Here is a 27,257-nt window from a genome sequence, read left to right as displayed (position 1 = left end):
TGCTCTTTGGAGCTGGAATATCTGTCTGTTAGACGCAGACCCTTCTACCTTCCACGGGAATTCAGCATTGTTATTATTCTTGCTGTTTACATTCCGCCAGACGCAAATGCAGATTTGGCTCTGGACTACCTGGGTGATGAAATTGGCAACTTGCAAAGCAAATTTCCAGATGCTGTATTCATTATTGCAGGAGATTTTAATCATGTAGATCTTCGTGTGGTCCTCCCTAAATTCTATCAACATATAAGGTGTGCAACTAGGGGATCGAACACCTTGGATAAGGTCTACGAATATTGTAAATGGATACAGGGTATTACAACTACCACATCTGGGCCAGTCAGATCACTTGTCCCTGCTTTTAGCCCCGGAGTATATTCCTCTGAGAAAACAGGTGGGGTCGGTAGTCAAGATGGTGAAAAGCTGGCCAGAGGGAGCAATGGAGCAGCTAAAGGACTGCTTCGAACGCACAAACTGGGAAGTTTTTGATCATCCTGATCTCAACGAACACACGGCTGCAGTGCTAGGGTATATGGCACACTGTATTGATACTGTCATGGTGGATAAACGAATCCGGGTGTGTCCTAATGAAAAACCTTGGATGACCGGGAAGGTTAGACGCTTGTTGTACGCAAGAAATAAGGCTTTTAAGTCTGGGAATGATCTAGATTATAGTGCTGCAAGAACAAACTTGAAGAGAGGTATTAAGCAAGCTAAGGCCGAATATAAGAGGAGAATTGAAGACTGCTTTCTCAGTAATAACATGAGGCAGGTTTGGCAGGGGTTCAACAACTAACGAACTATAAAGCAAAAAGGTCTCTTTGGATGGTAGTGCGGTGGTGGTTGAGGAGTTGAACAATTTTTTTGCTCGATTTGAGATCCATCAAACTGAAACTGTCCCTTTGCCATCATTTACTCAGCAGAGCCTCCCCTTCATTGTGAATGAGCAGGATGTGAGGCAGACAATGAAGGCGGTTAATTCCAGAAAGTCAGCTGGGCCCGACTCAATTCCTGGTCGTGTGGTAAAAGATTGTGCTGATCAGCTAGCTGGGGTGTGGACTGAAATTTTAATCGATCCTTGACACAAAGTGTGGTTCCTGTGTGTCTCAAGGCTTCCACCATCGTTCCACTGCCTAAAAAGTTGCCCACAAATGGTCCTAGCGACTATAGGCGGTGGCACTAACTTCTATCTTAATGAAGTGCTTTGAGAAGCTAGTTCGAAATTATATTATCTCCTGCCTTCCTGATTCCTTTGATGGGCTTCAGTTTGCTTACAAAGAAAATAGATCAACCGAGGATGCAATTATTACTGTGCTTCACATGGCCTTATCCCATTTGGAAACACCGGGAATTATGTAAGAATGTTGTTCGCAGATTTTAGTTCTGCTTTCAATACCATCATACCGCACAGATTAATAGCCAAGCTCAAAGATCTAGATTTTCCAGATTCTATTTGTTTATGGATATTGGATTTTTAACAAATCGTCCACAAAGAGTTAAACTGAATGATTATATTTCTACTGTCAAGACACTTAGCATTGGCACTCCAAGGTTGTGTCCTTAGTCCACTACTGTTCTCCATTTATTCATCAGATTGCACAAATAAACATCCCAACAATAAGATAATAAAATTTGCAGACGATACTACGCATGTAGGACTTATTTATGGGGATGATGAGTCTGCATATCGGGATGAGGTATTACAGCTATCCCACTGGTGCAAAAATAACAATCTTCTATTTAACATTAAGAAGATCAAGGAGGTTATAGTGGACTATAGGAAAAAAGAGCAGACATTCAGCCACTGTATATAGAGGGAGTTCGTGTGGAACAGGTGGTTGAATGTAAGTATCTCGGGACCATCATTACAAATGACCTGACTTGGAGTGCAAACACCGCTGCTTTAATTAAGAAGGCACAACAACGGTTGTATTTACTAAGGATTCTTAGGAAACAACAACTGGCTGAGAGTCTACTGACTACCTTCTATCGGAGTTCAATTGAGAGTATATTATCCTACTGTCTCTGTGTATGGTTCTCGAGCTGCACAGTGGCAGAGAAAAAGGCAATTCAGAGGATGATTAAGATGGCCCAAAACATCATTGGCTGCTCATTCCCCTCTTTGGAAGAACGGTATAGGAATAGATGTAAGAGGAAGATATTTAATATATTGAATGACTCCTCTCATCCGGGACATCAGCTCTCTGAACTATTACCATCGAGAAGGAGATTCAGGGTATTAAGAACAAGGACGACTAGATTTAAGAACAGTTTTATCCAAGTGCAGTTTTGAGTTTGAATGCAGGGTCATAAGATTTTGTGGAAATTAATGGCTGAGACTAATGGGGTATTTACATTTTTAAATTGTATAGAGATTATTGTATGGTCTGTTGTGTTTAATTTTATTTTTCTTTCAATAGTGTTGTCCAGTTTTACTTGTGGAAGAGCACCTCATTTCGTTGCACCCGCTTGCGAGTGTAATGACAAATAAAATTCTTATGTTTTATGTCTTATGTCTTTTCAGTGATCTATGAAAGTACATCTGTAGTATGTAGGTAGTAAAGTCGAAAAAGGGTGAACAACATTTTTACAGAACTATAGATACGTTGAGGCTGGGTGTGACAAGGAATGGCTGGGAGGGGAGGGGCCAGGCGAGGCACCCCTTGACATGAGTGGCATTGAGTTGACCATGCCCACTCAATCACATGACCACCAAACACACCCACCCAGTCACATGACCACTAAGCATGCCCACCCAGTCACATGACCACCAAGCACACCCACCAAATAAGCCACTCCCACAACCGGTAATAAAAAAAATTGAATCCCACCACTGGCCTGAATGTAATAAAGAGGTGGCTGAACTCCAAATGGGAATCCTTTATCCATGTCAAGGTAACCAAAACAATTATTTCTGAAGACTTTTTAGTAGCTAGTAGGCATAGAAAAGTTTCTGTTTTCATAAAATCCCAATTTATGCAGCAATGTGTAATTATTACTTGAATGAACTTCCTGAGGAACAACCCTTTCCTAGTTTTCTTAATGACAGCAGATAGCTTTACCTTCTGGATCTTATAAGTTATTTGATTGCCTGCCCTCTCTCCCCTTCAGCCTTCAATACTTATCTTGACTGTGATAACGCAAGAATTCAAAAGGGCTGATCATTTTTTTTAAAGTGGATAATAAATATGGCACCATATCCATTCTTCTTTATCCAGTGTATATAGAAGAAAAATTAAAAGAATCACCTTCCAAAAAAACCCACACCATTTAGGAGAAAAGAAAGGTAGCCTCAACTTTATTAGTATGACTTTAACTTCTTCACCACTCCCAATACAAAAGGTAGGAAAATGCAGCACATTTTTACATCAAAGCCAGAGCATGTGGTTACTTTTAGACACTTCAGACCAAGGTTTACTCTGCTGTCAGTCAAATCGACAGCGAAGTTCTCCTTGGTCTGAACTGGGACAAGAAGAGTATTAAGGATGTTTGAAGTAAGTAGAGGGGAGCTCATGAATTTATAGATTTGTATCATCACTGCTAGATGTTGTGGCCATTTTGGGATGCATAGGAAAAACAACCCTTTTTCCCAAGCCCATATTTTCTTCTCTGTTGCAAGGAAAGGAAGGGACATTTCTTTTATTCAGTGATGATTCTTTCTTTGCTTATTTCAATTTCTGATGCTTCTCCTGGATGTGCTTGTCATACTGTATGTCGATTTCAGGCTGCTTGAGCCAGCTCCAGAGGTAAAACCAATAGCTCCACTGCCCATTCCACTTCCCAGACCAAAGCCAAGACCACTTCCGCTGCTGTATGTACCACCACCACCACCACCGGAGCTGACCAGAGCTGCAGTATACAAAAAAAGCATGTCATGTTTAACAGAAACAGTGAGGCACCTTGGAATATTCTTACAAATATTCTGCCAACAACAGCAAGGCATTGGTTCTTGAAGGGAGCGGACGACACATTAACTATATCTCAGCAGAGGTCACTTAATTTAGAATTTCATGTGTATGAAAGGGTATTTTGACCCAGTTACTCTTGCTCTCCCATTCTTTTGGCTTCCCTTGTCCTCAGAGACCTCATATAGAGTGGGCTGACTTGCAACATGGCAGTGTGGTGAAACTACATTGATTCCGGGATCTCCGATTGACCATCCTGTCTGACTGACCATCAGCCAGGATAAGCCAACCAAAGAAACCCTTTCTTTTTTATTGAAACTGATTGTGCACCATTAGTTTCAAAACCAAAAATAACCGAATAGGTATTTCCTCAGGTTATAAAGATGGCTGCTGCCAATATTCATTCAGAATACACATTCCTGTAACTGATTTTCACTATTCTATGTCCTCTCTTCTGAAATAAGAGGGAGCAGTTCTTGGCTTTCTTCGCATTGATTTAAATATTTTCAAATGGCTACCATATCCCATCCCCAGCTGTCTCTTCTTAAGGTTTGGTTCCTTCAATATATCTTCATACAACTTAGTTTTCATCACCTGATTATGATCATTGACCTTTACTAAATCCTTATTAAAGTGTAGTGCCCAGGACAGTATTCAAAGTTGATCCGACCAATGTAGAATTACTATTTCCCCTGATTTGGAAGTTATACTACTGTTGATATGACTAAAATGCACAATTGCCTTCTTTGCAGTGACATTGCACTGCTGTGTCAGATTCCTTTTCTGATCATTCTAAATACATTTTACAAGTACATTTTTAATAGTGAGCCAGATTTCTAGCATCCTGTCCTGGGCTTTTGACTCTTGTTAAATTTCATTTCTCTGCTTCCATCCCATTTCTTCAACTGATCAAGATTAGCTGGCAATGTGAATTAACTGAGAATTAAGCATATTCTTTATGCTTATTTTGTTTATGCGACTATTGTTATGAATCCAGGACACTAATAGTAGGACTAGGTTAAAAAAAACCTATAAATACATATTCTTCAGTCTACCTTTCATAAGAAAGCTTATGGTATGAAAGACAAAATTCAGTCTCTGAATCCCTCCCTGACTGAGAGAAAATATCCCTCAGGAAAATAGAAGACAACATCTTGCATATTATCCTTTACTTCTGTATCCTGAATACACAAAAGCCATAGCTTGTTCTTTCTATCTAAACACTAAAGTGAAGAAACGTATATTTTGAGTATGGCCCGCAAGAAATTGCTCCAGTTTATCAGATTGTGATATTTAACATGATAGAAGATGAAATCATTAAAGGCATACCTATTGTAGAATTCTCCACCCTTCTAACCTTCCACAAGAGCCTGAAGACTTGGCTTTGCCAGTTGGCCTGGGGGCCAAATGGGGGATTTCCACATCAGGGGTGGCTGCCGGATTGATGGCAGACTCCATTTTCCCTCCCTCCTTGCTTCATGCTCTCCACCCATCCATTGTTTGGTTATCAGATTAATGTTTTCTTGCTGTATTCCTTTCTCATTTTTTATTTTACAGGTAGTACTCAGCTTACAACGTCACTGAAAAAAACTGACTTTTGATCATTTTTCACACTTATGACCACTGCGGCATCCCCATGGTCACGTGATCAAAATTCAGACAGTTGGCAACTGGCTCATACTTATGACGGTTGCAATGTCCTGGGATCATGTGATCACCTTTTGCGACCTTCTGACAAGCAAAGTCCATGGGGACAGCCAATTCACCTAACAACTCTTCTACTAGTAACTTAACAACTGCAGTGATTCACTTAATAAATGTGGCAAGAAAGGTCCTAAAATGGAGCAAAACTCACTTCACAAATGTCTTGCTTAGTAACATAAATTTGGGGCTCAATTGTGCTCGTAAATTGAGGACTACCTGCATAGTTCTGTTATTTTACTCCTATTCTGTTTACACTGTTTTCATTTTCTTCCTTTTTATTACCTCATAGTAGGATAGGGGGAAAATAAATAAATAAATTTGATAAATAAATAACCTCTATACTTATTTTAATTGTCAAAATGCTTTTCCTAGCTATGTCTCCTACTTTCTGGAATGCAACTATAAGTACAGCTAGTCGTTTAGCAATAGCAATTAGGATCAGCAACCTGGTTATTAAGCAAGGTAGTCACTAAGTGAAAATGACTTGCCCATGACTATGCTTATAATTTTTGCTTCACTTCTTGCTACTGTACTTCCTTCACCTGAAATGGGGTTCTTTCTGTCTGAGGACGATTTGGTATCAACTAAATAAGTGAAAATAAATGCAGAAAGACACTGCAAAGTTCATAAATGTGAGGATTGGTCACTAAGGGGATTTTTGAATGTCGAACTTTGTTCACTAAACAAGGCAATCGCTAAGTGAGGAATGCCTGTATATACACTCTTAGACCTAGGGGAAACTTTCGTCTTGAAGAAAATTATAAACTGCTCCAGTAAGATATGATTTCCGTGCTCTATGGTTCCTGGGATATAATATATACTGACAGGAAGTCAAGAAATAAGAAGCAAACTTACTCATGCTTACAGAACCAGCTCCTTCTCCAGATAACCTATTATGTGAGAAATAAGCACACAAGCAATTTTTTTTTAAAAAGAAAACATTCATTTTAACATTATTAATATAAAATATTCAGAGGAGACAACTGACTCTTGCCAGTTTTAATTAATGCATGTTATTGGCCTTAGGAAGAAGATGAGAAATACTGTGTTGGGTAGGATTAATAATCCAGAAGATGATTCTCCCCCAATAACTCCTTTATTGTTGTTAATTGGCAACAACACAATAAGATAAACTTAAAAGGACAAAGCATAGGTCTCCTTCATGATTCACTTAATCCCAACCATTTCACCTAGGAGGTTCGATTAATGAAAGTTAACACTGGATTAAATATACCTATTGGATACATATACATAGCGGACTTTGGAATTTGGTATTAACTTATTTATGTGTCATCATCATCATCATCATTTTAGCCACTGTCTACCCACTGCAGGACAAAGGCCTCTTCTGCATGTTTCCAACCTATATGATCCTGAGCTTTCTTTTGCCAACTGGGCCTACAATAGTTGCTGGTGTCATCAATCCATCTTGTTTTAGGATGCCTTTTATTAAGTGGGATCCATTCTATGACTATTTATACACACACATACATATAATACATACATATATTTGCATACACACACACACACATGTATGCACACACACATACGCACACACACACACACACACACACATACAATACACATACATATACATATGATTGCAACCTACCTACATATATTTGCATACACACCCACCCACACCCACACATGTATGCACACACACATACACACACACACATACAATACACATACATATACATATGATTGCAACCTACCCAGAGTTACCCTGTGGTAAGATGATTGGTCAATAAATTTTATAAATAAATAAATAAGCAAACAAACAAAAACATAAATAAATAAATATTTCTTAAAACAACCATTTTTAAAAAACTATATGCCTTCTTGGCTTTAGCTGTTTATGTTATAGCAGATGTCTTATTAGAAGAGGCAATCGCTCGCTGCAATGATCGGAATATTACTTCCAGCCACCTACCTGCTCTCCTCCCCTTCCAGCAGCTTTCTGTAAGTAGCAATCTCAATATCCAGAGCCAGCTTGACATTCATCAGCTCGTGATATTCACGTAGATGGTGGGCCATCTCTTGCTTGGCTTTGTTAAGGGCCAGTTCCAGTTCCTCTAGTTTCACCTTGGCATCTTTCACAGCCAGCGTACCGCGTTCCTCTGCTTCAGCAATGGCAGCTTCAAGCTTGGCACGCTGGAGAGATCAACCAAGAGGACAGAATTACTCAGAAGTTCTGTTTTTTTCATTTCATCCACCTGGGAGGAGGAGAAAACAAAGTGCTCCAAAGCCATAACTGAAGTGAGTATTGTATGGGGAAGTCTATTCATCCTTTGTCTTTTCTTTTTCTTGTGCTACTTTTTTTACATGAAATATATCCAGAACCAATCCCTAACTGTGACCAGAAAATAAATGAACAAATCTAATGTTGGCTTCAGCTGCCAAGGCAAGACTGAACCTGTTAGGTCAGTTTACAAGAATCCAGGGATTTGTGGTGAGCAATTTTTATTGCAAAGTTACCAGCCGTAAAGAAAGCACTTCAGCAACTAGAGGGTTTCAAGCCTTCTTTATAGATTCAATATTTAGTCCTGCTTGCACCTTTTCCTTCTGCTTATCCTACATAATGGATTGTTTAGGCCTCCCTGTTTTCATCTACCCTATTTTTCTAACCGTGGAAGAATTAGCTCTTATACAGTAGTTGGATTGCATCACAAGAATGAGCAACCTGTGTATTTGATGCCTGAGAAATTGCCAAAAATGTATAAAGACATTTCAAACGTATGTTGGAAATGCAACTGCAAAATGGGTATTTTTATAATTCAGAAAATTCTTAAAATTATCTAAAACTGAAACTAGAAACTCTCCTTTTAGGTTTAATGGATAAAGAACTTGGAATATTTGTTGACAAGAGCAAAGATGGAAAGACACACTAATTCCTGCAATGGAAGAGTAGATGGTAAAGTGTAAAGGGGGTGGAGTTAATATCACGGTGAAACTGACTGTTTTAATTAAAGAGAAGAACTTAGCCAGTTTTGTTTCCGTTATTTCTACTTTGTTTCTTCTCTATTTCTGGACTTTTTGCTCGAAAGTGAGGGGTGGAGGGGAATGACACTTTGATTCTAGGTTTCGATGATTGGAATGCTTTTGTTATTTTATAAATAGCTTGAAACGTTTTGAAATGTAAAGCAAATGTTGAGACTTTTTTTGTCATTTTACTGCACTGAAAAAGTTGAAAGTCACTACTTTTTTCTACCTGCACTCGTCTCTTTCTTTCTCTTAGTTCTCTAACTTTTGTTTTTCCTGTATTTTTATTTTATAATGAAACTTAATAAAGTCATGGCAAAAAAAAAAGAATGAGCATCCTGCATCAAATAGCTCTAGTGAATAAAAGCTAGAGAACCTTGTATTGGTTATGTTTATAGGTCTCTTATTTATTATTTTTATTTACTTATTAAATTCATATGCCACCCTCTTCCTGTCCACTCTTCTTGCTTCGTTTGCAATTATACTCTTTAAAATGACCAAGAGGGTGTCTCAAAGTAGCTAATGAGAATATCTTGAGAATGGTGTGATCGTATGCTAAAGCCATCAAACGGACTATGTCTCTTCCCACTATTGGTGACGAATCTTGGTTCTCAGTGTACTCACACAAGAAAATATAAACTTTTCTGCAAAAAGAAGGGGAGAACAGGTGGGAAGTAGTGATTCTATCTCCTAATTTTTCTGGTAGGGCAATCACATTCTTCCCATAGAACAGCAAGGCATTAACTTCTCTTTAGAAGTCAGTGCAATCATTGAACCGATATTGTACAGTGATACACTGCCCTCTAGGTCAAAGTCCATCAAATAGCACTATGCCTTTAAGAGGTGGGAAAGGGAAGAGACCAGAGGTGGTATTCAGCTGGTTCTGACCAGTTCTGGAGAACCGGTAGCCGAAATTTTGAGTAGTTCAGAGAAGCCACCTCTGACTGGAGATTTTACAGTCTCCTTCCCCTGCCCCGCCCACCAACCCATGCCCACAGAACCGATAGTAAAAAAAATTTGAATCCCACCACTGGAAGAGACCATAGGTCAGCAGCAAGTGTCAGTACACTGCCAGCATTGTATACTGAAAGTAGTTCAACAAGTACAAAGAGGTCAAGTTGGAACATTTGGAAAACTACCTATTGAAGATCAAGAAAGCCCCTGGCAGGGCAAAAATAGTTTACGCTAAATGAACCAAAAATCTGACTTTGGAAAACAAGGAACTTGTGCTAGCAGTTATAATTCAGTCATCTAGAACTCTTTAGAGAGGAAGCAAAAGCTTTATCTTTTATTTAAACCTATTCCCAAACGTCACTAGCAGCATACTTTTGATTTGATATATTAGGGGAGAAGAGCCCACAGCTAAATGGCCACACAACTTTTTCTGTCTCTTCCCCACTCCCAGAGCAGACCCAATTCGTGGCACCTCTAGTCGGTAAATCAAGAAATGCTTTTGCTTGGCAATCCTGGAGAACTATTACTACAGTCAGCCACAATAATTTAGACGGGAGTTCAAGAAATGAGACCCACAGCATCAAAATCAATATGAGAATCAATATTAATCCAACGTCTGTGTCAAATGCATGTTCACAACGGAACATGTTCCTTAGCCTGAGAACAAGACACATAGGGAGGCATTCTCCTCTCCATGCCAAAAAAAAAAAGGGGGGGGGCATCTGGGAGCAGGAGGGCTTCCAAAATGATCTGTGCAAATCTTCATGGTCAGCAGTTTATCATCATCTGCCCTGGCATTGACAGGGTGAAAGGTAAACTGTCTTCATATGTAGCTAGGGTCAGAAAACAGCAATGCCCCGTCTCAAAGGAAGAAGGAGAGAGAAATCTTAGAACAGAATAGAATAGAGTAACAGAGTTGGAAGAGACCTTGGAGGTCTTCTAGTCTATCCCCCTACTTAGGCAGGAAACCCTATACCATTTCAGACAAATGGTTGTCCAATCTCTTCTTCAAACCTTCCAGTGTTGGAGCATTTACGACTTCTGGAGGCAAGTTGCTTCTCTCTTAGGTTGCTTCTCTTAGATTGTCTTCTCTTAAGTTGCTTCTCTCCTTGTTTAGTTTCCACCTACTGCTTCTTGTCCTGCTCTCAGGTTCTTTGGAGAATAGCTTGACTCCCTCTTCTTTGTGGCAGCCCCTGAACTCTGCTTTGGAACTCTGCTATCATGTCACCCCCTAATCCTTCTTTTCATTAAACCAGACATACCCAATTCCAGCAACCATTCTTTATGCGCTTTAGCCTCTAATTATCTTTGCCCACCATACATGCCACAATCACTTGCCCAATCACAATCATTGTTGATATGACATGAAAGTACTATCCATTTGCTATGCAGGAAGTATTTAGGTGCTCCACTCCTTGTGCTCCACTCCCTCTATTGTAAGGGTGTAGAAGAAGAGTAATGCTAAGCATCTGAACTTCAGACCTCCCATTCATCATTTAGAAGTGAATCCCCATGGGCCACTGTGTTTGCATTGCTTCCCTTTGAATGTTTGCTGAAGTCTGTCTGTCCTAAAGCCAAACACTCATTATGTACAGACAATGGCTTATCTCTTACTTTTGTGCAAACAGTCCACTTCATTTATCATGAAATATCCAATCCTTGCAGTGAGAAAATTGATTCTTTAAAACAACATATATATGATTTATTCAATGAACCGGTAAAGCTGCCCAAGCAGGAAAAAAAAAGAGGTTGTGGTTTGGAATATCATTTATTCAACACTTAGGTAGGTGAGGGCGAAAATGGAGGAGACAGATCTGTAGCCAGATCTCCCCCTGCCTTTTTTTTTTTTACATTTCAGCAGCTACAAAGGGCTCCAATTTCTCCATAATCTATTATTTTTGCTTTTTACCAAAAGAACTTTGACTCCAAAGTTAGAATCTCAACCTGCTTTTTCTTGCAGTTCTTTATAGTAACAAGTAGATATATCCTGATTCAAAAAGAAACTGTAAGTCCAACAGTATAGTTCCAGCTGTGATCTATTTCCTATGAGGATTCATAAGTGGGATGGCGAGTTGGGTTATTGGGGCTGTGCATGGACATTATACCATACTCTTACTCCTTGGTACTCAGTGTAGTTTTAGCAGTGAGAGAACTAGTATTTCTTTCTCTTAACTCACCTGGTTTTTCACATTGTCAATCTCAGCTTGCAGCCTCTGTATTGTACGGTTAATCTCTGCAATCTCATTCTTTGTGTTCCGCAGGTCATCTCCATGCTTCCCAGCAGTGGCTTGCAAGACCTCAAACTAAAATCAATAAAAGATGAAAAAAAAATATGCTGTTGAAAATATAAAGGGAGGTTGCTAGTCTTCCCTTCCTGCCTAGGCTCAGTTCCCTACCACATCCTGGAACTCTACATAAAGTTCAAGTTTCAGAATTGTTTTCTGTGTAAAGACAAAATAAATATTTGCTCCAAGTAGCAACTGACCCCTTTCTAAGGCTAGAAGGACAAGGACAAAATGCCCATGTAAATTTCTTCAGGTGAATGGGAGTATGCATGTGCGAACTGGGGGAAAAGGTAAGGAGAGAGAGGGAGCTGAAAGAAGATAAATGGCTGTTAAGACAGTTTGTGGAAAACTAGGAAAAGTTCAGAAGGTATAGCCACAAACAACATCAATCTCCATCAAATATGTCCAATGTTACATACACATTTGTCTGATTGCTTATTTGAGAAATTTCCTGAACAATTCATCCAATGGGCATTTCAAAATGAACAGTCATAACGAAGGAAAAGGCTAACTGATGGTGATATCATTACAGCTTCTACTCAAATATTAACAATGTTGGAGCTCGATGTCCCAAATATGTTATGAAGGCAATAAAAAGTGTCCATATTAATTAAATTTGAGATTCATTTGCAGCAGCTATCCAACAAAGTCAATACCTGGAAGGGGCTTTCTTAAACATCTGCAATGTATTTGAAAACTATAATGCAGCATTAAGCCATTATAAATAATCTACTGGATATCACACAGTGGGTTCCCTTTTAAATCCATCTTTTCTGCCATTGCTCACCTTGCTTTGGTACCAGCTTTCTGCCTCCATCCTGCTCTTGTTAGCAATCTCCTCATACTGAGCTTTGACCTCAGCAATGATGCTGTCCAAGTCCAGGTTCCGATTGTTGTCCATTTGAAGGATAACAGATGTATCAGAGACCTGGTTCTGCAATTCAGCCAGTTCCTGACAGGAAAAAAACAACAACCAGACATTAGTTGCACGTTACCCTTCCTGTGCTGTTCTGGTGAGGATGTATAGCAACACAACTGTTGAAGTCTAAAGAGAGGAATGAGGTAGCCTTTGAAGCCAAGCTTCCTGCTACAATTAAATGTTCAATGTATGATAACTAATACGGGCAATTTTTCATGGGATTAGGCTTAGTATTAATTGAATTACATGTATTTTGTATTATGTACAATGTACATGTACAATGAATTATAAGCATAAGCCATGGCTATATGCGGAAGACATGTGGTGGTTTTTTTCCCCTTCATGGGTTCTGTTAAACAAAAAAAATAATGAGAACAAATATTCCAATTAAGATCTGGCAATAGCACCAATGAACAAGTGGCAGCAACTTTCTCCTGTTCATGCAAGTTGACCAATTCCTAGCTCAGCTCATTATGCCATACGCATGCAGAAAAACAATATTAACTCAATAAAATACCCAGGTTTGTAAAACTCCCTTGATATACATCTACTGCACAAAGAATCACATGAGACAAGCAACTTGATATGTTTAGCAAAGGTTTCAGGTTTCCACTACAGAGCCATTTGCACATTAAATTGTGACAGGGTTGACAAATAGCCTAGAGACTATAAAGAAAAGGGAGTCAGAACAATACAAAGTAAATAGATTATTACATCAATAGAATTTCAATGCTTGTAATTTTAAACAGTTTTGTATTCAATGTCATGTCAACCTTGAATTTAATTTTTGAGATACCTTATATAGGGAAACTGGATTTTTTAATGGAATTTGGGAATATAGAACCAATTCTTGCTTAAGCAAAGTTCTCCTTGAAAATCACATTTTAGTTTAAAAGATGCAACCTACTCAGTCAAAGGATGGAGTTAAATCTAACCAAAAGATTGCTGTAAGTGTACTTTGCACATTGCACTAGACTAATATTTGCTTAATCGTGGTTTGTTGAATAAGTTACAATGTCTTGGCCACACATTATACTAATCCATTGGAGGCTGGCAGCCAATAAATTTAAAAGATAAAAAAATGTGAAAACTAAACAAACTACATTTTGACTTACAAAGTAATATCAACTCAGTTAAAAATAGGATTCTGGGCAGACTGGAATTCTGTTTGAATCTAATTTCTTCAGTAGTGAGAAAAGAAATTTCCAATGAAAAATTCAGCAAATCAATTTACCTACCTGCACAATGATTATATTAGGGATCAAATAATTTGGGATCAATATTGATGATAATACATGTTTGGCAACATTTAACAATGGAGAAGATCATACTTCTCTAGGCCCAAATGTAATGGAGAACCATAATTAGTTTTCTTTGATTACAATTGTTACATCTGCATATTTAAATTACTGCTAGAAGAAAATGACCTCTCTTAGTTTTCTTTGAATACATTTCTGAGAGAATTTTCCTCTTTTTTACGTTTCCTTTTTAGATACTGACAGTGCAATGTGAGATGCTAAAGCTGAATACTGTCATCACAGAATGTTTATTGTTATTATTTGCTAAGTTATATCTTTTCTTTTAATGAATAATCTTTATTTCTGTTAATTCTTCCTCTCCCTTCATAAAACAACTCCTTTGCTCAATCTCTCCTCCCATGCCAACTTTTTCAACTTTTGAGAATATCAAACTAACAGGTCATCTATAAATATTTATATAAATTCTTTACAAGGATCACTGAATTTGTCTTCTGTAAGGAGGTCAGTGCATGAGCTAAAGACAGTAATAGCACAAACATTCTTCCTTAGCCTTGTATCTTCCAGATATACAGCACATTTTGTTGACTGGTAGTTGTCAATCAGCATATATGAACGGTACCAGAGTGTGAAAAATGACACTAAAGTTTACTTACCGCTTCATGAAGTGCTCTCAGGAAATTTATTTCTTCTGTCAGCGCATCCACTTTGGCTTCCAGCTCCACCTTATTCATGTAGGAAGCATCAACATCCTAAAAGAAACCATTAGAAGAAAAGCAACTTATGGTTTTTGAGAAATGGAGAAGAAGGAAAGGACAAGATTGCTACCATGGGCAAAAAAAAAAAAAAGTCTAATGGAGAATCTCATCTCTTTATTGCTAGATTTAATCATCCTTATCCCTACCCTAAAATGAAATAGTTTTTGCAGTGCGATGGCTCAGTGATTAAGACACTGAGCTTGTTGGCTGGAAACCAATCGCCCGGCCTTGAGAGTTGAGACCCGGACATTGTGTGACAGGATGAACTCCCGTTACTTGTCCCAGCTCCTGCCGACTTAGCAGTTCGAAAGCATGCAAATGCGAGTAGATAAATGGGTACCACTATGGTGAGAAGGTAACAACACTCTGTGACATCTTGCTGACCACATGACAGACATAACTGGCTCAATGGCCCTAGAATCAGAGATAGATACTGCCCTCTATAATCAGCAATGACCAGCAGAGTAAAATCCGCAGGGACTACATGATACTAAATATGCAGCGGGCTACTGTGGCTTTTTAAACAGTATTATTTAAAGGCACAATTATAATTGAGTCCCATGCATGTGGGAAGTTTATCTTTTCCTTTTCTAGGTTTAAATGCAATTACACTTGTCTTCTCCTCCTATGGCACAGTCATTTTTGTCAAGCTTGGGAATAAGTTTTCTTTTCCTGTAATAAACTATTGAAGGGGAAGAAGGTAGCTGCAAGTATTCCATTTCAGATAACAGGTAGTCTGTCCCTAAATTTCTTCTCCATGATGATGACTTAGTTGACCTTGGGTAGGTCACCTATCCTTGCTGTGTATCCTTTATCCTTTTCCACTTCCTTCTCATCTGTTTGCTTTGTATACAAAGAAGAAAAACACCTGCCTGCATAATATAAAACCCTGCTTTTAGTGCTGTAACAATATAATAGGAGGGCTAGGTGTTACATTTATTATACCCCAATGTAATTCTTGCATTGGGACTATCCAACCGATGAATGAATGAATGAATGAATGAATGAATGAATGAATGAATGAATGAATGAACGAACGAAACCGATTTGCAAAAAAAAAGAGGTATACTTCTGAGGAATTTGGTAATTGCAACAGTGTGTTTAAGTGACCTTAAAATGCATTTTTTTTAAACTTTCCCTATCATTCACATGCTTCATAAAAAGTTGAGTTAATGTTTGCAAGGATTTTTCTTTCAGAATGTTTATTAAATTCTGCTTTTATTCATTTTGGAGCATCTATATGGAATATCCACTTTATAATGATGATGACAAGTTGTACCAGTTAATATTTCCCATGAGAAAATAATCCCTGCACAGAAATAAAAACCTGACATTAAAAAAATCTGTAACTCTTTCCCATAATACTTTATTTTTAAATGTAGTTTAAATATAGTTTTCTCTTTTCTTTGAAAATAAATAGATTGTCCTTTCCCCATTGGTAGTTTATGGTTATGCCATTGTTTTTTCTGTGTATGGACAAGAACAGATGCCACCCAAAACTTTACATTTCCATAATTAATATTACATTTTGAAGACATTTGACATTTAGACATCATCACTAAAATAAAATTTTACATCCCTATGTAGTGCTAATACATTTAATAAGTAGACTTAAATTTCTACTTTGATCTATTCCAATTGTTTAAAGATATTGTTTCTAGGGTCATCATGTATATAATGTTACAGAAATTGTACTACGGTAGTACAATCCTCTCACATCCGAAATCCTGCCATCTATAGCACAACATGCAAATTTAGGTTAATAGACTCTTACTTTCTTGAGCACGACAAAATCATTTTCTGCAGTGGTGCGCTTGTTGATTTCATCTTCATACCTATGATGAATGTGGAAGAGACAGATGTTTTAAATAGGCTCATCACAGAAAGGGAAAATTTGGAGTGTCCCTCCTTTTAAAACTAATGAAGTTTCTTCCCCTCACCCTGCTATTTTAGAAAATGAAAATCTATCTTTTAACAGAATTCTTCCTGTTAGTTTGGGAAGTCAAATTGTGAGTATGGACATTCAAATCTAGAACAATAAGCTTACATATGTCCTGCTTATTGTAAGATTAAATTGTGTTGTACCAAAGGGGATTTATTCCCAAATATATATGATTACCACAAAGCAAGTTGCTTTATACTAAAGCTTGAGTCATGTAGCTTAGCATCCCTTCCAGACAAGGGATGTCTGGAACTCAGGCAGTAGAGAGACTAACCGTGGAACTATCAATATGTATGCTCCCATCTTTCCCAATAGTACTGCACTGCCAATAAAATATATTGATATGCTGTTTTCAGTTCCAATAGTTCATGATCTAGTAGATATTGGCTACTAAGGTAATTAAAACCTACTGGCCTATTGAATATTTGCCAGCTTGTACAAAATAGGCATAAAATAAACTTATCAAACAGGATATGAATAGATACTTGGAATTTTCATTCTCAAAGGAATGCTTTAAATGACAGTATCTAGTTTCTGAAAACTATTTGTGCATTTGGAAAAGAGAATACAGAAGGCTGCATCCTTGAAAGCCAGACAGACTTTGGAATGCAGAAAGAATACCGAACAAATAAATAGCCTTGAAAATTCTTCCTTTATGAAAATTATATTCTCTACTCTGTTGAGGTAAGTTTAAAAGAAATGGCAGAAATCAGGGTGTGGCTGGCAATAACTCTGATTCCTTGTCCATCAGTTTTCAAACAAACAAACAAAAATAAATGAGAAATCACCTACTAAAAACACAAAAAATGGACACATGTCTATTGTTAATTCTGACCAATTATCCTCCATTGAAATATATTTTGGCCTACAACAGCCAAGAGCATAACCATGGTTAACACAGTTATCATGGTTGACACTTAAAACAGCCTTGGAGATAGGAAGAGGCCTCCGTTTCAATAGCAATAGCACTTAAACTTATATACTGCTTCACAGTGCTTTACAGCCCTCTCTATGTGGTTTACACAGTCAGCAGATTGCCCACCAAAGTCTGGATTATCATTTTACCAACCTCAGAAGGATGGAAAGCTGAGTCAACCTTGAGCCAGTGAACTGCCAAATTGCAGGCAGCTGGCAGACAGCAGAATACTGCATTTACCAATATTGTAGCAAAGCGCAAAGGCAAAATTATAGGAATGTCTTTCCCTTCTCACTTCACCGTCTCTGCTTGTCAAATGCCCTTCAAAAAAAGAAGTTGGCCAGTTTAAATATATATATATATATATATTCTGAGGTTCTCGCGGATATTTGTATGTGGATCTTTGGTTGTTCGGGTTTTCTCCTGCGTAAGATTCGAAGTATCTAGGCAACGTGATTCACTCTGAGAAGCACAGAGCTGAAGACACAAGCCTGAAGATGATGAATGAGACTTCATCGAAATGTTGCCTAGATACTTCGAATCTTACGCGGGAGAAAACCCGAACAACCAAAGATAGATAGATAGATAGATAGATCTATCTATCTATCTATCTATCTATCTATCTATCTATCTATCTATCTATCTATCTATTTAAAAAAAAAGGGAAGTTATGTGCACCAGAAGGCAATAAAACTAAGGGCAACTTTCTATAATTTTATTTTAATGGATGTATTACTTACTTTATTAATAATTTATAGTATTTTTGCCTCTGGCATTGGTTGTAGCAGCTAGAGTTGCCAAGGACCAATTTCATTGAGAAGATTACACAAACAAAACATTTCACTATGAAAGTTCAGCATCTAATTACAGCTCACAGAAGGATTTTAGCAAGTCTCTCTCTCTCCCTCCCTCCCTTCCTCCCTCCCTCCTTTCTCTCTCCTGGGCAATAGCGCACAAGGGATCACTTGTTCTTACTATATTAAAATAAATTGTACTTCAGTGTATTGTACTATATGCCTTCTTCAGCTCTCCCTTTTGGAAATGTGTAAATCAAGCTTGATCAAAAGTTATAATCGTAGGGAGAGTGCCAGCCTCTGCAAATGTAAAATGCTGTAAATAACCATTTCAAGCCCAAGCTAGGAAGCTTTGCAAAGTCGCAAAAGGAGTTCATAAGAAAAATGGACTTTTTAGAATTACAACCTGGTCTTTTCCAGGTTTATTGATTCAGCTAACTGATCCTCCACAATAGGGAATAGTTACAGCTTGAACTCCCTTTGTTCCTTTTTCTCCTCCTGCCCAATATACTGTATACTCTTATCTTCATTTCATTTCCAATTTCCTTGTTGACTCCTTCTACTAAGAGGAAGAAGGGTTTCGTGTGTGCTCATGCATGCATGCTTATATTACACAAAGCTCAATCCATCATTAGCATTTTTTCTTTTTAAAAAATCCTGTCTATCTTTTCTCAGACTGGATTCTGGCAAGCGTTACCCATGCCTATATTAAATGAGGAAAAGGTAGAAATTATCTCCCGGGTTGTTTTCAGCTGGAACTGACAAACCTAAATTGGCAAACAAAGAAAGGTGAGCTTTGCATAAAATCGTTTTTCTCCCTCTCCTGTTGTGCGTGATGACCTCTCAAATCTGTAAATTTCTTCCTTTCCGGAAGAACCTGAAACTCCTGAAACTTAACAATTGCCATGGCTCTTCCCCACTGGAAAAAAATGTGGGGATTGTAAATTGAAGCAGATGCAGAGAATATTCTCTAAGAGACCTTCTCATAAATTCCTGGAGTCCATAAAAGCAAAGACCTTTTAAAGCTGCTTATGGCACAATTGGTGTCTCACACACAGAACTATTCCTGTTATGTAAGGAATCGGTGCCCCTCCATTGTATAGAAAGCCTAATTAAGGCCTATCCTCAGGCTGCTCCTCCCTTTCTCCAGGTCTTTCTCCATATTGTAACTTGCCTGCCCTTTGGGAAACATTAGTAAGTTATTGACTTTTTTTCCTCCACAGAGACACACCCTCAGGCGTTTTATCAGCTCTGTTTGCTCTCCATTCTTATTGGAGTTAGAGTGCCAACTTTCTATTTCTTAAACAGGTGCGGCTGGGTGGGGGAAAATAGGTGAGGAGTCCGTTTCTCTTGGACATTTGTAAGAAGCAAAGAGCCTTTTTACACAAATTCAGCAAGAGCCTTTTCACACAAGTTCAGCGCCATTTGTTCCTTTGTCTCCATGGGAGCTTTCTGAATAACAGCAGGTGTGCTTCTTGGTAAAATGCTGAGCTATCAGCAGATAAAGTAGTATACGTCCTTTCTCCACTTCCCTTTTTCAAAAGTCCTTTGTCAAGAGATAGGAGAAAGAAAGAAAAACAGCCTTTCACTTGCTGGCATGTTCTTTGTATGAACTGATTGCATGAGAAGCTAATCCAGGAACTTCATGGGTGGGATTTATAATACTTCCACTTAAAATGGCTCCTAACGTGGAAGAGTTAGGGCAATAATTTACTATACCCTTCAATAACACAGATAAGATAGTAGGTCCTAAATTCAAGGTCTACCATATCAGCCTTATTGCGCAATAGTTGAAGTATGAGACTAAGAAAAATCTCATTCAAAATCTTTAATCGTCCATACAATTTGTTAAGTCATTCCTTGGGTGGCTCTCAGTGAAATCTACCTCACAGGAACATTGAGAAGATAAAACAAGGATTTGTGTTTGAGCTGTGCACCCTGCCCTGAATTCTTTAGAAAAGAATTTGACTTTAAAGATAACTACCAGCATATACATTTTCTAAGCTAAGTAAAAAGCTCATAAATAATGGAGCCATCAAACAGGTTGAAAGCATCAATTTTTTAAGAGTGGTAAACTTCACTAAGCAATAAAATTCAATCCAACTATGTCTTTTCTGCAGCACAAAGGAATCCAGGGGATCCGGGGGCCCTTCTGAGATTCCATTTAAACCAGGAATCCCTCTTAAACTTTCGATCTTAAACTTTTCACAGCCAAACCATTAGGCTGTCATTTATACTTTGTAAAAGAAATCAAGAAATGTTTTTTAAGGAATTCCTTCTCAGTTCCCTAGATTTCTCCCTAATATGGTCATGAGATTAGACATTAGACTCCCCAGAACTGAAGGTAAAGTTTGTAAATAATATTTGCCTGACATAATTTGCAGGTACTATTAATTTTAAGGAACAACCATACATAAAACTAGCAGGTGATGGAATATTACAAATAAATTTTGCACATGCAGTGTTACTGTTACTGTGGGTAGAGATAGTTAAGGTTGTCATCACATAATGAGATATTGTGTTGAGCCAAATTATAAGAATACATCACTCCCTTAGAGAACACAGTGGCTCCCTCTCCACCATCACTCCATATTTATTCTTACATTCATATTCTAAGTATTAGTGGGACTTTTCTAAAGCCTGTTTTAATGCCTCACTATCAACACTTTCACAGGGCAGCTTTAATAAAACCCCTATATTATAAAAATTATGCCCAAGTAGAACCAATGAAGAATCTATTGAACCAATTGTTCCATACTGTGCCTGAATGAAGATGGTTGGTTTTTCCCTTAAACAAATATTTTCCTAGGCTTATGTGACTTTAATATAAATTATCTGCTAATGTCACAAACCGGATTGCAAAATATCGCTACATATAAAGGTACACTTCAGCAGTAAAATTACTGTGGGATGTTTGTATATTAATATAACTTGGATAGTCATGGATCAAATTATAAGGATACTTCTCATTATAAGGGTTGCTTTGCAATAGTGGCTTTATTTGTTGCTTTATTCAATCTTGGTTTAAGACTGCATCAGATTTGTAAACAATGCATAAGCTAAAAGAGGATGACCAGCTATCTAGGCTAATACTGTGCTTTAAGTATATGACAACCCCTTTGGATTCTATCAATTTTCCATTCCAGACTACAGAACACCAGACATAAAACAGCTCCAGGAAGTTCACACCATTAAATCAAGGATATGTGGTACAAAGGTACACAAAGCATTCTCTGTCTCTGCCCATAAAGTACACATGCAGAGTTCAGGCAGATGAAACAAATTGTTCAACACCCACATTTCTGCACCTCCAGAAACTCTATGCCTGAGGAATTTTTTTTGAAAGCGAATCTTTAAACCATTACAGTTACCTGTACACTTGCTGGAAAGCCCCTTGTTAGGAGATGTGTGAGCATCAGGCAGAAATGTTTTAATATTGTCTCCTGAAGGATTTAAATCAGATTCCCCCCTGCCCTACAAATCAGCAAATGGTACTATTCAAAGAGGGCTGTGTCATACAAATTCCATTTTGGCCAGAAACAACCAGTCTTAAGTGTTCATAATTAGTAGGTTAAACAAGCTGGAGATCTTAATGGCTACGTGCACGTCATACTCAACCACAACTATTCTAGTACATTTTAACCTAACAACCAACATTTCTGTCATGTGCAACTATAATACAGCTATAATATAGATGTAGTATATGCCACTCCATATGTTGTATCCCTACCATCCTCTTTCCAGTTTAACAGATCAAATTTTTCCAAATTCCCTACATTAATCCTTTTGGTTATTCATTTCTTTGGTTCTTCATTAGTTATACACTAATCCTTTTGGTTATTCATTTCTTTCACCATTGCAGGTAGAATCCATAATGTTGGAAGAATCCATAATCCATGAACATTAATGTCATGAAACTTTCTAGGGGTTTGAGCCTAAGCAGTAACAATTCAATAAGCAGAAATGCTTCACCTAAATTTCTCTGGACTGAAACCCTTTAAACTACTTGAATCTTGTATGTATGGGAATGTTGGCCTAATGTTCTCAAATTTTGTGTTTCATTTTATTTATTTTACTAACAGGGCCTATGTTTGGATCCTAGGCATTATGTGATTGACCCCTAATTTCTCTTCATCTGCTATTTCCAGCTGTTGATGAAAGCAGCCAAGAAGTGCATATTATTCTGTATCCATGGTTCACATAATTCTACATTGCTAATATTCTTGGTCCTTGCAACTGCTACATTTCAAGTGGTTCTGAAGTTGACTGTACTGCAGATTCTACAGTAATTACCTTCCTTGTGGTCTCTCACCAACATTGAATCAACACAACCAAACTGCTTAAATGAATAACAAAGATGTCCTGGGATTGGGCATGTTGTTTCCAAGTAATTCTTGAATCATGCATAACTTCAATATCTAGTACCTGAAGTTTAGAAGTCATTGTTGCTTTGATTGGATTAAAAACAGTCTATAGGCAAAACAATTATAAATATATGGCCCCTTTTTTCAGCCACTGCCAGGAGTAGAATGGCTTGCCTTTCTGTATCTGCTTCATATATTTTGCACAGAAGATTAGACAATTCACAAGGGAAAGGATGTGTTGTGTGAACAGTTCAACCTTGTTTCTTTCAATGATTAAAAAAACATCTTGTTAGATTAAGGCTATTCCATTTGCAAGGAAATAGTAATATAATGAGAGCAATTCAAACACTCATTTCTCATCCTTCTCTGAACAATATTAATATTCCTTTGATACAAGTATAGAAGAATAAAGAATATGTCACTGACTCCAAATTTCAATTGTGTATAGATTTCTTCCAAGATCAAATAAAAAATTATCATTCACAAAGAATCCTGGGAATTACCCTTTGGTGTCATAAAGGGGCTTAAATAGGTTGGCAGGATGCAATGAAAAATGCCATCCCTAGAGGGGCTACAACTCTCAGACTTCCTCAATACCATGACAACTTAAAGGCAGCAAGTTGGGAGAGGCTGATCAAAGTAGTGTAGAAAGTTAGCACCCATCCCTCTCCTAGAAGAATGAAATATTCTAGGAAATACTAAAAAGGCAGAATATTATATCTTCCTGGATGAGAAAAGAAGAAACATGCTTTTGGAAAGCGGCCCCCAGCTTTGTTAATAGCCCCCAAAAGACAAAAGACATCTTATCTACAACACAAAAGACCTTCAGCTCCAGGGCGATGGGATTAAGACATGGCCCTTAGGACATGACAGGATTGGCCCTCTACCCATCTCATCACATGGCATCTGGGAAGATTACATTACCCAGCAAGATTCAACCAAGCCTGGGAATCAAGACAACCTACAAAGTTACCCCTGCATGGCCCCATGAGAGTCTGACAACCAATCAGGATGCATTTCTTGCCACAGGAACATGAAGCAAGTTCAAAGACCAACAGAGGTTATAAATCTCTCTCCCTCTCTCGCCCATGTGCTTTTTTTGCCCAGGACCTCAAATCATGTGGCTCTGCTGTCCACCATGAATACCATCTTTCCAAGCAACCTCCGTGTTTCCAGTGTCTTTCTTCCCACCTGGAACTGAATCCAGATGGACATTTCTTCCAAGAGTAGAATTACCAGAACTAGGTTGCAAAAATGCAGATCGCCAAGAAACAAAAATAGCCTCTATTTGAGCGAGATGGGCAGTTTAGAAATTGGATAGATAATTATTGTAGATAGGAAGACAGACAGACAGTAGAGTTTTCCAAATCTCAAATAGCAGGAGAATAATCTCAGCCCAATTATGCTTGAGATAAACTCTACTAACCTCTCTGGGGCTTATTTCAACCATCCATGAGTTCATATTGCTTATTTGCAATTCAACACACCTTTGTTTGAGAATGAGTCTCTATAGGGCCAACTGGAATTTGCAATGAACTTCTCTCTCTCTCTCTCTCTCTCCCTCACACACACACACACACACACACACAGGCCACACACTTTTTAGACCCTCTTCTAGACACTGTTCCCCCTAAAGGAAAACCTGGGATGCTTTGCACAGAGGCACCAGAAACCTCCCAGATGTCACAAAAACCGTTATGAATACATTACTTGTTCTTAAAATCCTCCACAAGATCCTGCATGTTCTTCAGTTCTCCTTCCAGCCGCCCCTTGTCATTGTACAAGCTGTCTAGCTGTCTCCGCAGGTTGTTAATGTATGACTCAAAGATGGGGGCAATGTTGCTCCGAGGAGAGGTCCTTTGCTGCTGCAAGAGGCTCCATTTGGTCTCCAACATTTTATTCTGCTGCTCAAGGAATCGGACCTGAGAAATACCCACAAGCACATTTTAAAGAACAGCTGTTTTTCCAGCACAATGTGAAATGCTACAAAATCTGAAGGAAACGACTAGCTTGAATAGCCCCCAGCTCTCAGATACAGAGAAGAGGGTAAAAGAATGAATTATCTGTCAATATTAAGTAGCTAGAGAAGGAGGGAGGAAGGGAAGCTTCAAAGGGGAGGGGAGGGGGAAACCCTCACTGGATAAATCTTTGTTTTAGCAGATTGGTTCTAAAGCCAGCCTTTTAGCCAGCATGAAACACATGCCTAGTTGCATGTTTTGCAAGCTTTTTTTTTTTTTTAATTCTGGTATTTATTTAGCTTTTGCATGGCTGACAGTTTCTGAGCTTTAGGAATGCTTGCATTGCCTTTTACTGCATTTTCTCTTCATCAGTTTAAGAGGTGGGGGAGGTTACAGACTTGTTGGGTTTCCAACAAAGAAACCTCTCGGTCAGTTTTACAGAGGTTCCATTCAAACACGCACACTGTTCTCTAACGTTTCAATGAATCAGCTACATTGATAGGGGCTATAACATTTCAGGAGGCACGTTAACTTACAACCCAAATTGGGACTAGAATTTCCATTGCCAAGCAAAAGGGTTAATAAGTAAGCCATGCCCTATTTTATGACCTGTTTTGCCATAGTTGGTAAGTGAATCACTGCGGTTGTTAAGTGAATCATGCAGTTGTTAAGCAAATCTAGCTTTCCCCCATTGACTTTGCTTGTTGGAGGGAAGCACCTGTGAAGGTTGCAAACGACAAGCATGACTATAGTTATGTTGCAGCTGTACGTGCCCATCGCCAAGCTCAGAGAGACGCTAAGGACTCCCCATTTCAACCCTGAGCTACAAATATTCTCCTTTTATTGCTACCGTTGTCAATCTCCTGGATTTTGGTTACATGACTGTTGGGTTTCTGCAATGGTCATAAGTGTGAGGACCAATTATAAGTAACATTTTTTTTAACGTCATTGTGACTTCAAATGATACCTTAATAAATGGTTGTAAGTGGACAATTATTTTGTATGCTCAGAGTTTTGGCTTTTTGGCTAAGTACCCAACCCAACCCAGAACTATTGGGCAAGTACCACAAATGGCATCACAGTATATAGATGCCATAATGAATACTTATGGGATATCTTTCTCTAGATATCTGACAATATGCTCCTAAGCATGATTACTTAGAAGCCAACCCCATAGAATTCAGTATAGCTACTCCCAGGAACAAGCAGATAAAATGCAGAAGAGATTAAAAGGTGAGCAAGGGTATATATGGACATAAAATCATCATGGGAAGAGATCTATACTTCCCCCCCTCCCTTTGTCAAGAACTGCATTAACTCAAATACATTGCAACAGCAGGTGCACAAATGTAAAAACAAGACATTTTGGCCACTGAAGAGCCAAGCAAAAATGTTACAGAACATATCAAGTATAGTTACTAATTATTTCAGATATGTGCACTCATGTGTATGACCCCCTGAATAATTTTGAACTCTTGGAGATCTCTCTCTCCTTTCTTCCCTGTGTGTATAATATATCCGCCTCCATTCTTGACAGCATGAGAGATTTTTGATTATTGGATCTTTTTAATGTGTCTTTTATACAAAAAAAAAAAAAACCTCAGAAAGAGCATATCTGAGTGAAGACCCTGATCAAAGATGCTGGATTTGCACCATTCAACTGGCTTTTCTTCCCTTTTGATCTCATTATTCTTGGTTTATCCTTCCCAATCTCTCTCTCTCTCTCTCTCTTTTTTAATACAAAGCAAGGCATTATCACAACTTCTCCTTGTGAGTAATTGTTGTAGAGGCCCCAGTACACTGCTTTGCCCGAGGCCCATAATGCTGTTAAAACAGCCCTGGTAAATATAGAGTCACTGAGCCATCACAGTTTAAATCCAGGTTATCTGAGTGAAAGTCAAGCATCTCCTTGAATGCAGCTTAAGAAGTTAGCCTGAAGAAATCCCTAGCTTTGTTGAAAAAAACAGTGAAACATCCCAACATTATGAGTAAAGTTGCAACCCACGACTAAGGCCTATAGAAAGTTCTTGATATCACAAAAAGGCTTATATCTCACCTTGTCAATGAAGGTTGCAAATTTGTTGTTGAGGACCTTGATCTGCTCCTTCTCCTCCTTGCGGACCTTTTGGATGGTGGGGTCAATTTCCAGGTTGAGTGGGGACAAGAGATTCTGATTAATAGTGACCTCTTGAATACCACCGCCATATCCAAGCGAAGGTGAGATAGGGTAGGTCGGGGTAATCCTCCTGTTGCTGGAGCCCAGGTTATACAAACTGGCGCTACCAAAACCACCGGGCTTCTTAAAGCTTCCACCCCCTCTGATTCCACGCGATGAAGAAACAGAGCTGATCCGGATCTGGGAAAAGTTAGAAGGGGCAGTTGCTGAACGAGAACTGAATGAAGTCAGCTGCGCCATGGTTGCTCGAGCAGGGGGTGGCAGCTGCAGATGAGGAGAGGAAGAACAGCAAAGGTGTAGATTCAGGGGAGCTTAAACAGAAGAAGTCCCTCTGAACCTGCAGT

At 38.4% G+C, this 27,257-nt stretch overlaps 1 protein-coding gene across 1 annotated transcript; it reads right to left on the bottom strand.

Moving 5' to 3' along the window:
* Positions 1–3,266: 3,266 nt before the first annotated feature.
* On the bottom strand, positions 3,267–27,252 carry LOC113447284 (keratin, type II cytoskeletal cochleal). Its single transcript, XM_026717379.2, has 9 exons — positions 26,794–27,252; positions 24,490–24,701; positions 16,538–16,598; positions 14,662–14,757; positions 12,618–12,782; positions 11,723–11,848; positions 7,543–7,763; positions 6,462–6,496; positions 3,267–3,846 (listed from the first exon to the last, which is right to left on the bottom strand). The coding sequence occupies exons 1-9, from the start codon at positions 27,151–27,153 to the stop codon at positions 3,668–3,670; spliced, it is 1,455 nt and encodes a 484-aa protein (XP_026573164.2). The 5' UTR covers positions 27,154–27,252; the 3' UTR covers positions 3,267–3,667.
* Positions 27,253–27,257: the final 5 nt, after the last annotated feature.

Source organism: Pseudonaja textilis, chromosome 2 (assembly GCF_049901715.1).
Source record: "Pseudonaja textilis isolate UNSWEBS1 chromosome 2, rPseTex1.2, whole genome shotgun sequence".
Taxonomy (NCBI): Eukaryota; Metazoa; Chordata; class Lepidosauria; order Squamata; family Elapidae; genus Pseudonaja; species Pseudonaja textilis.
The sequence above is the reverse complement of the archived record's forward strand: the minus strand, read 5'-3'. Positions and strand labels throughout refer to the sequence as shown.

Coding starts and splice junctions, on each gene's coding strand:
- LOC113447284 (XM_026717379.2), bottom strand. CDS start 27,153: ATGGCGCAGCTGACTTCATTCAGTTCTCGTTCAGCAACTGCCCCTTCT. Junction 16,599..24,489: donor GTGGAGGATTTTAAGAACAA/GTAATGTATTCA, acceptor CATTCATCATAG/GTATGAAGATGAAATCAACA. Junction 3,847..6,461: donor AGCTGGTTCTGTAAGCATGA/GTAAGTTTGCTT, acceptor TGTATACTGCAG/CTCTGGTCAGCTCCGGTGGT.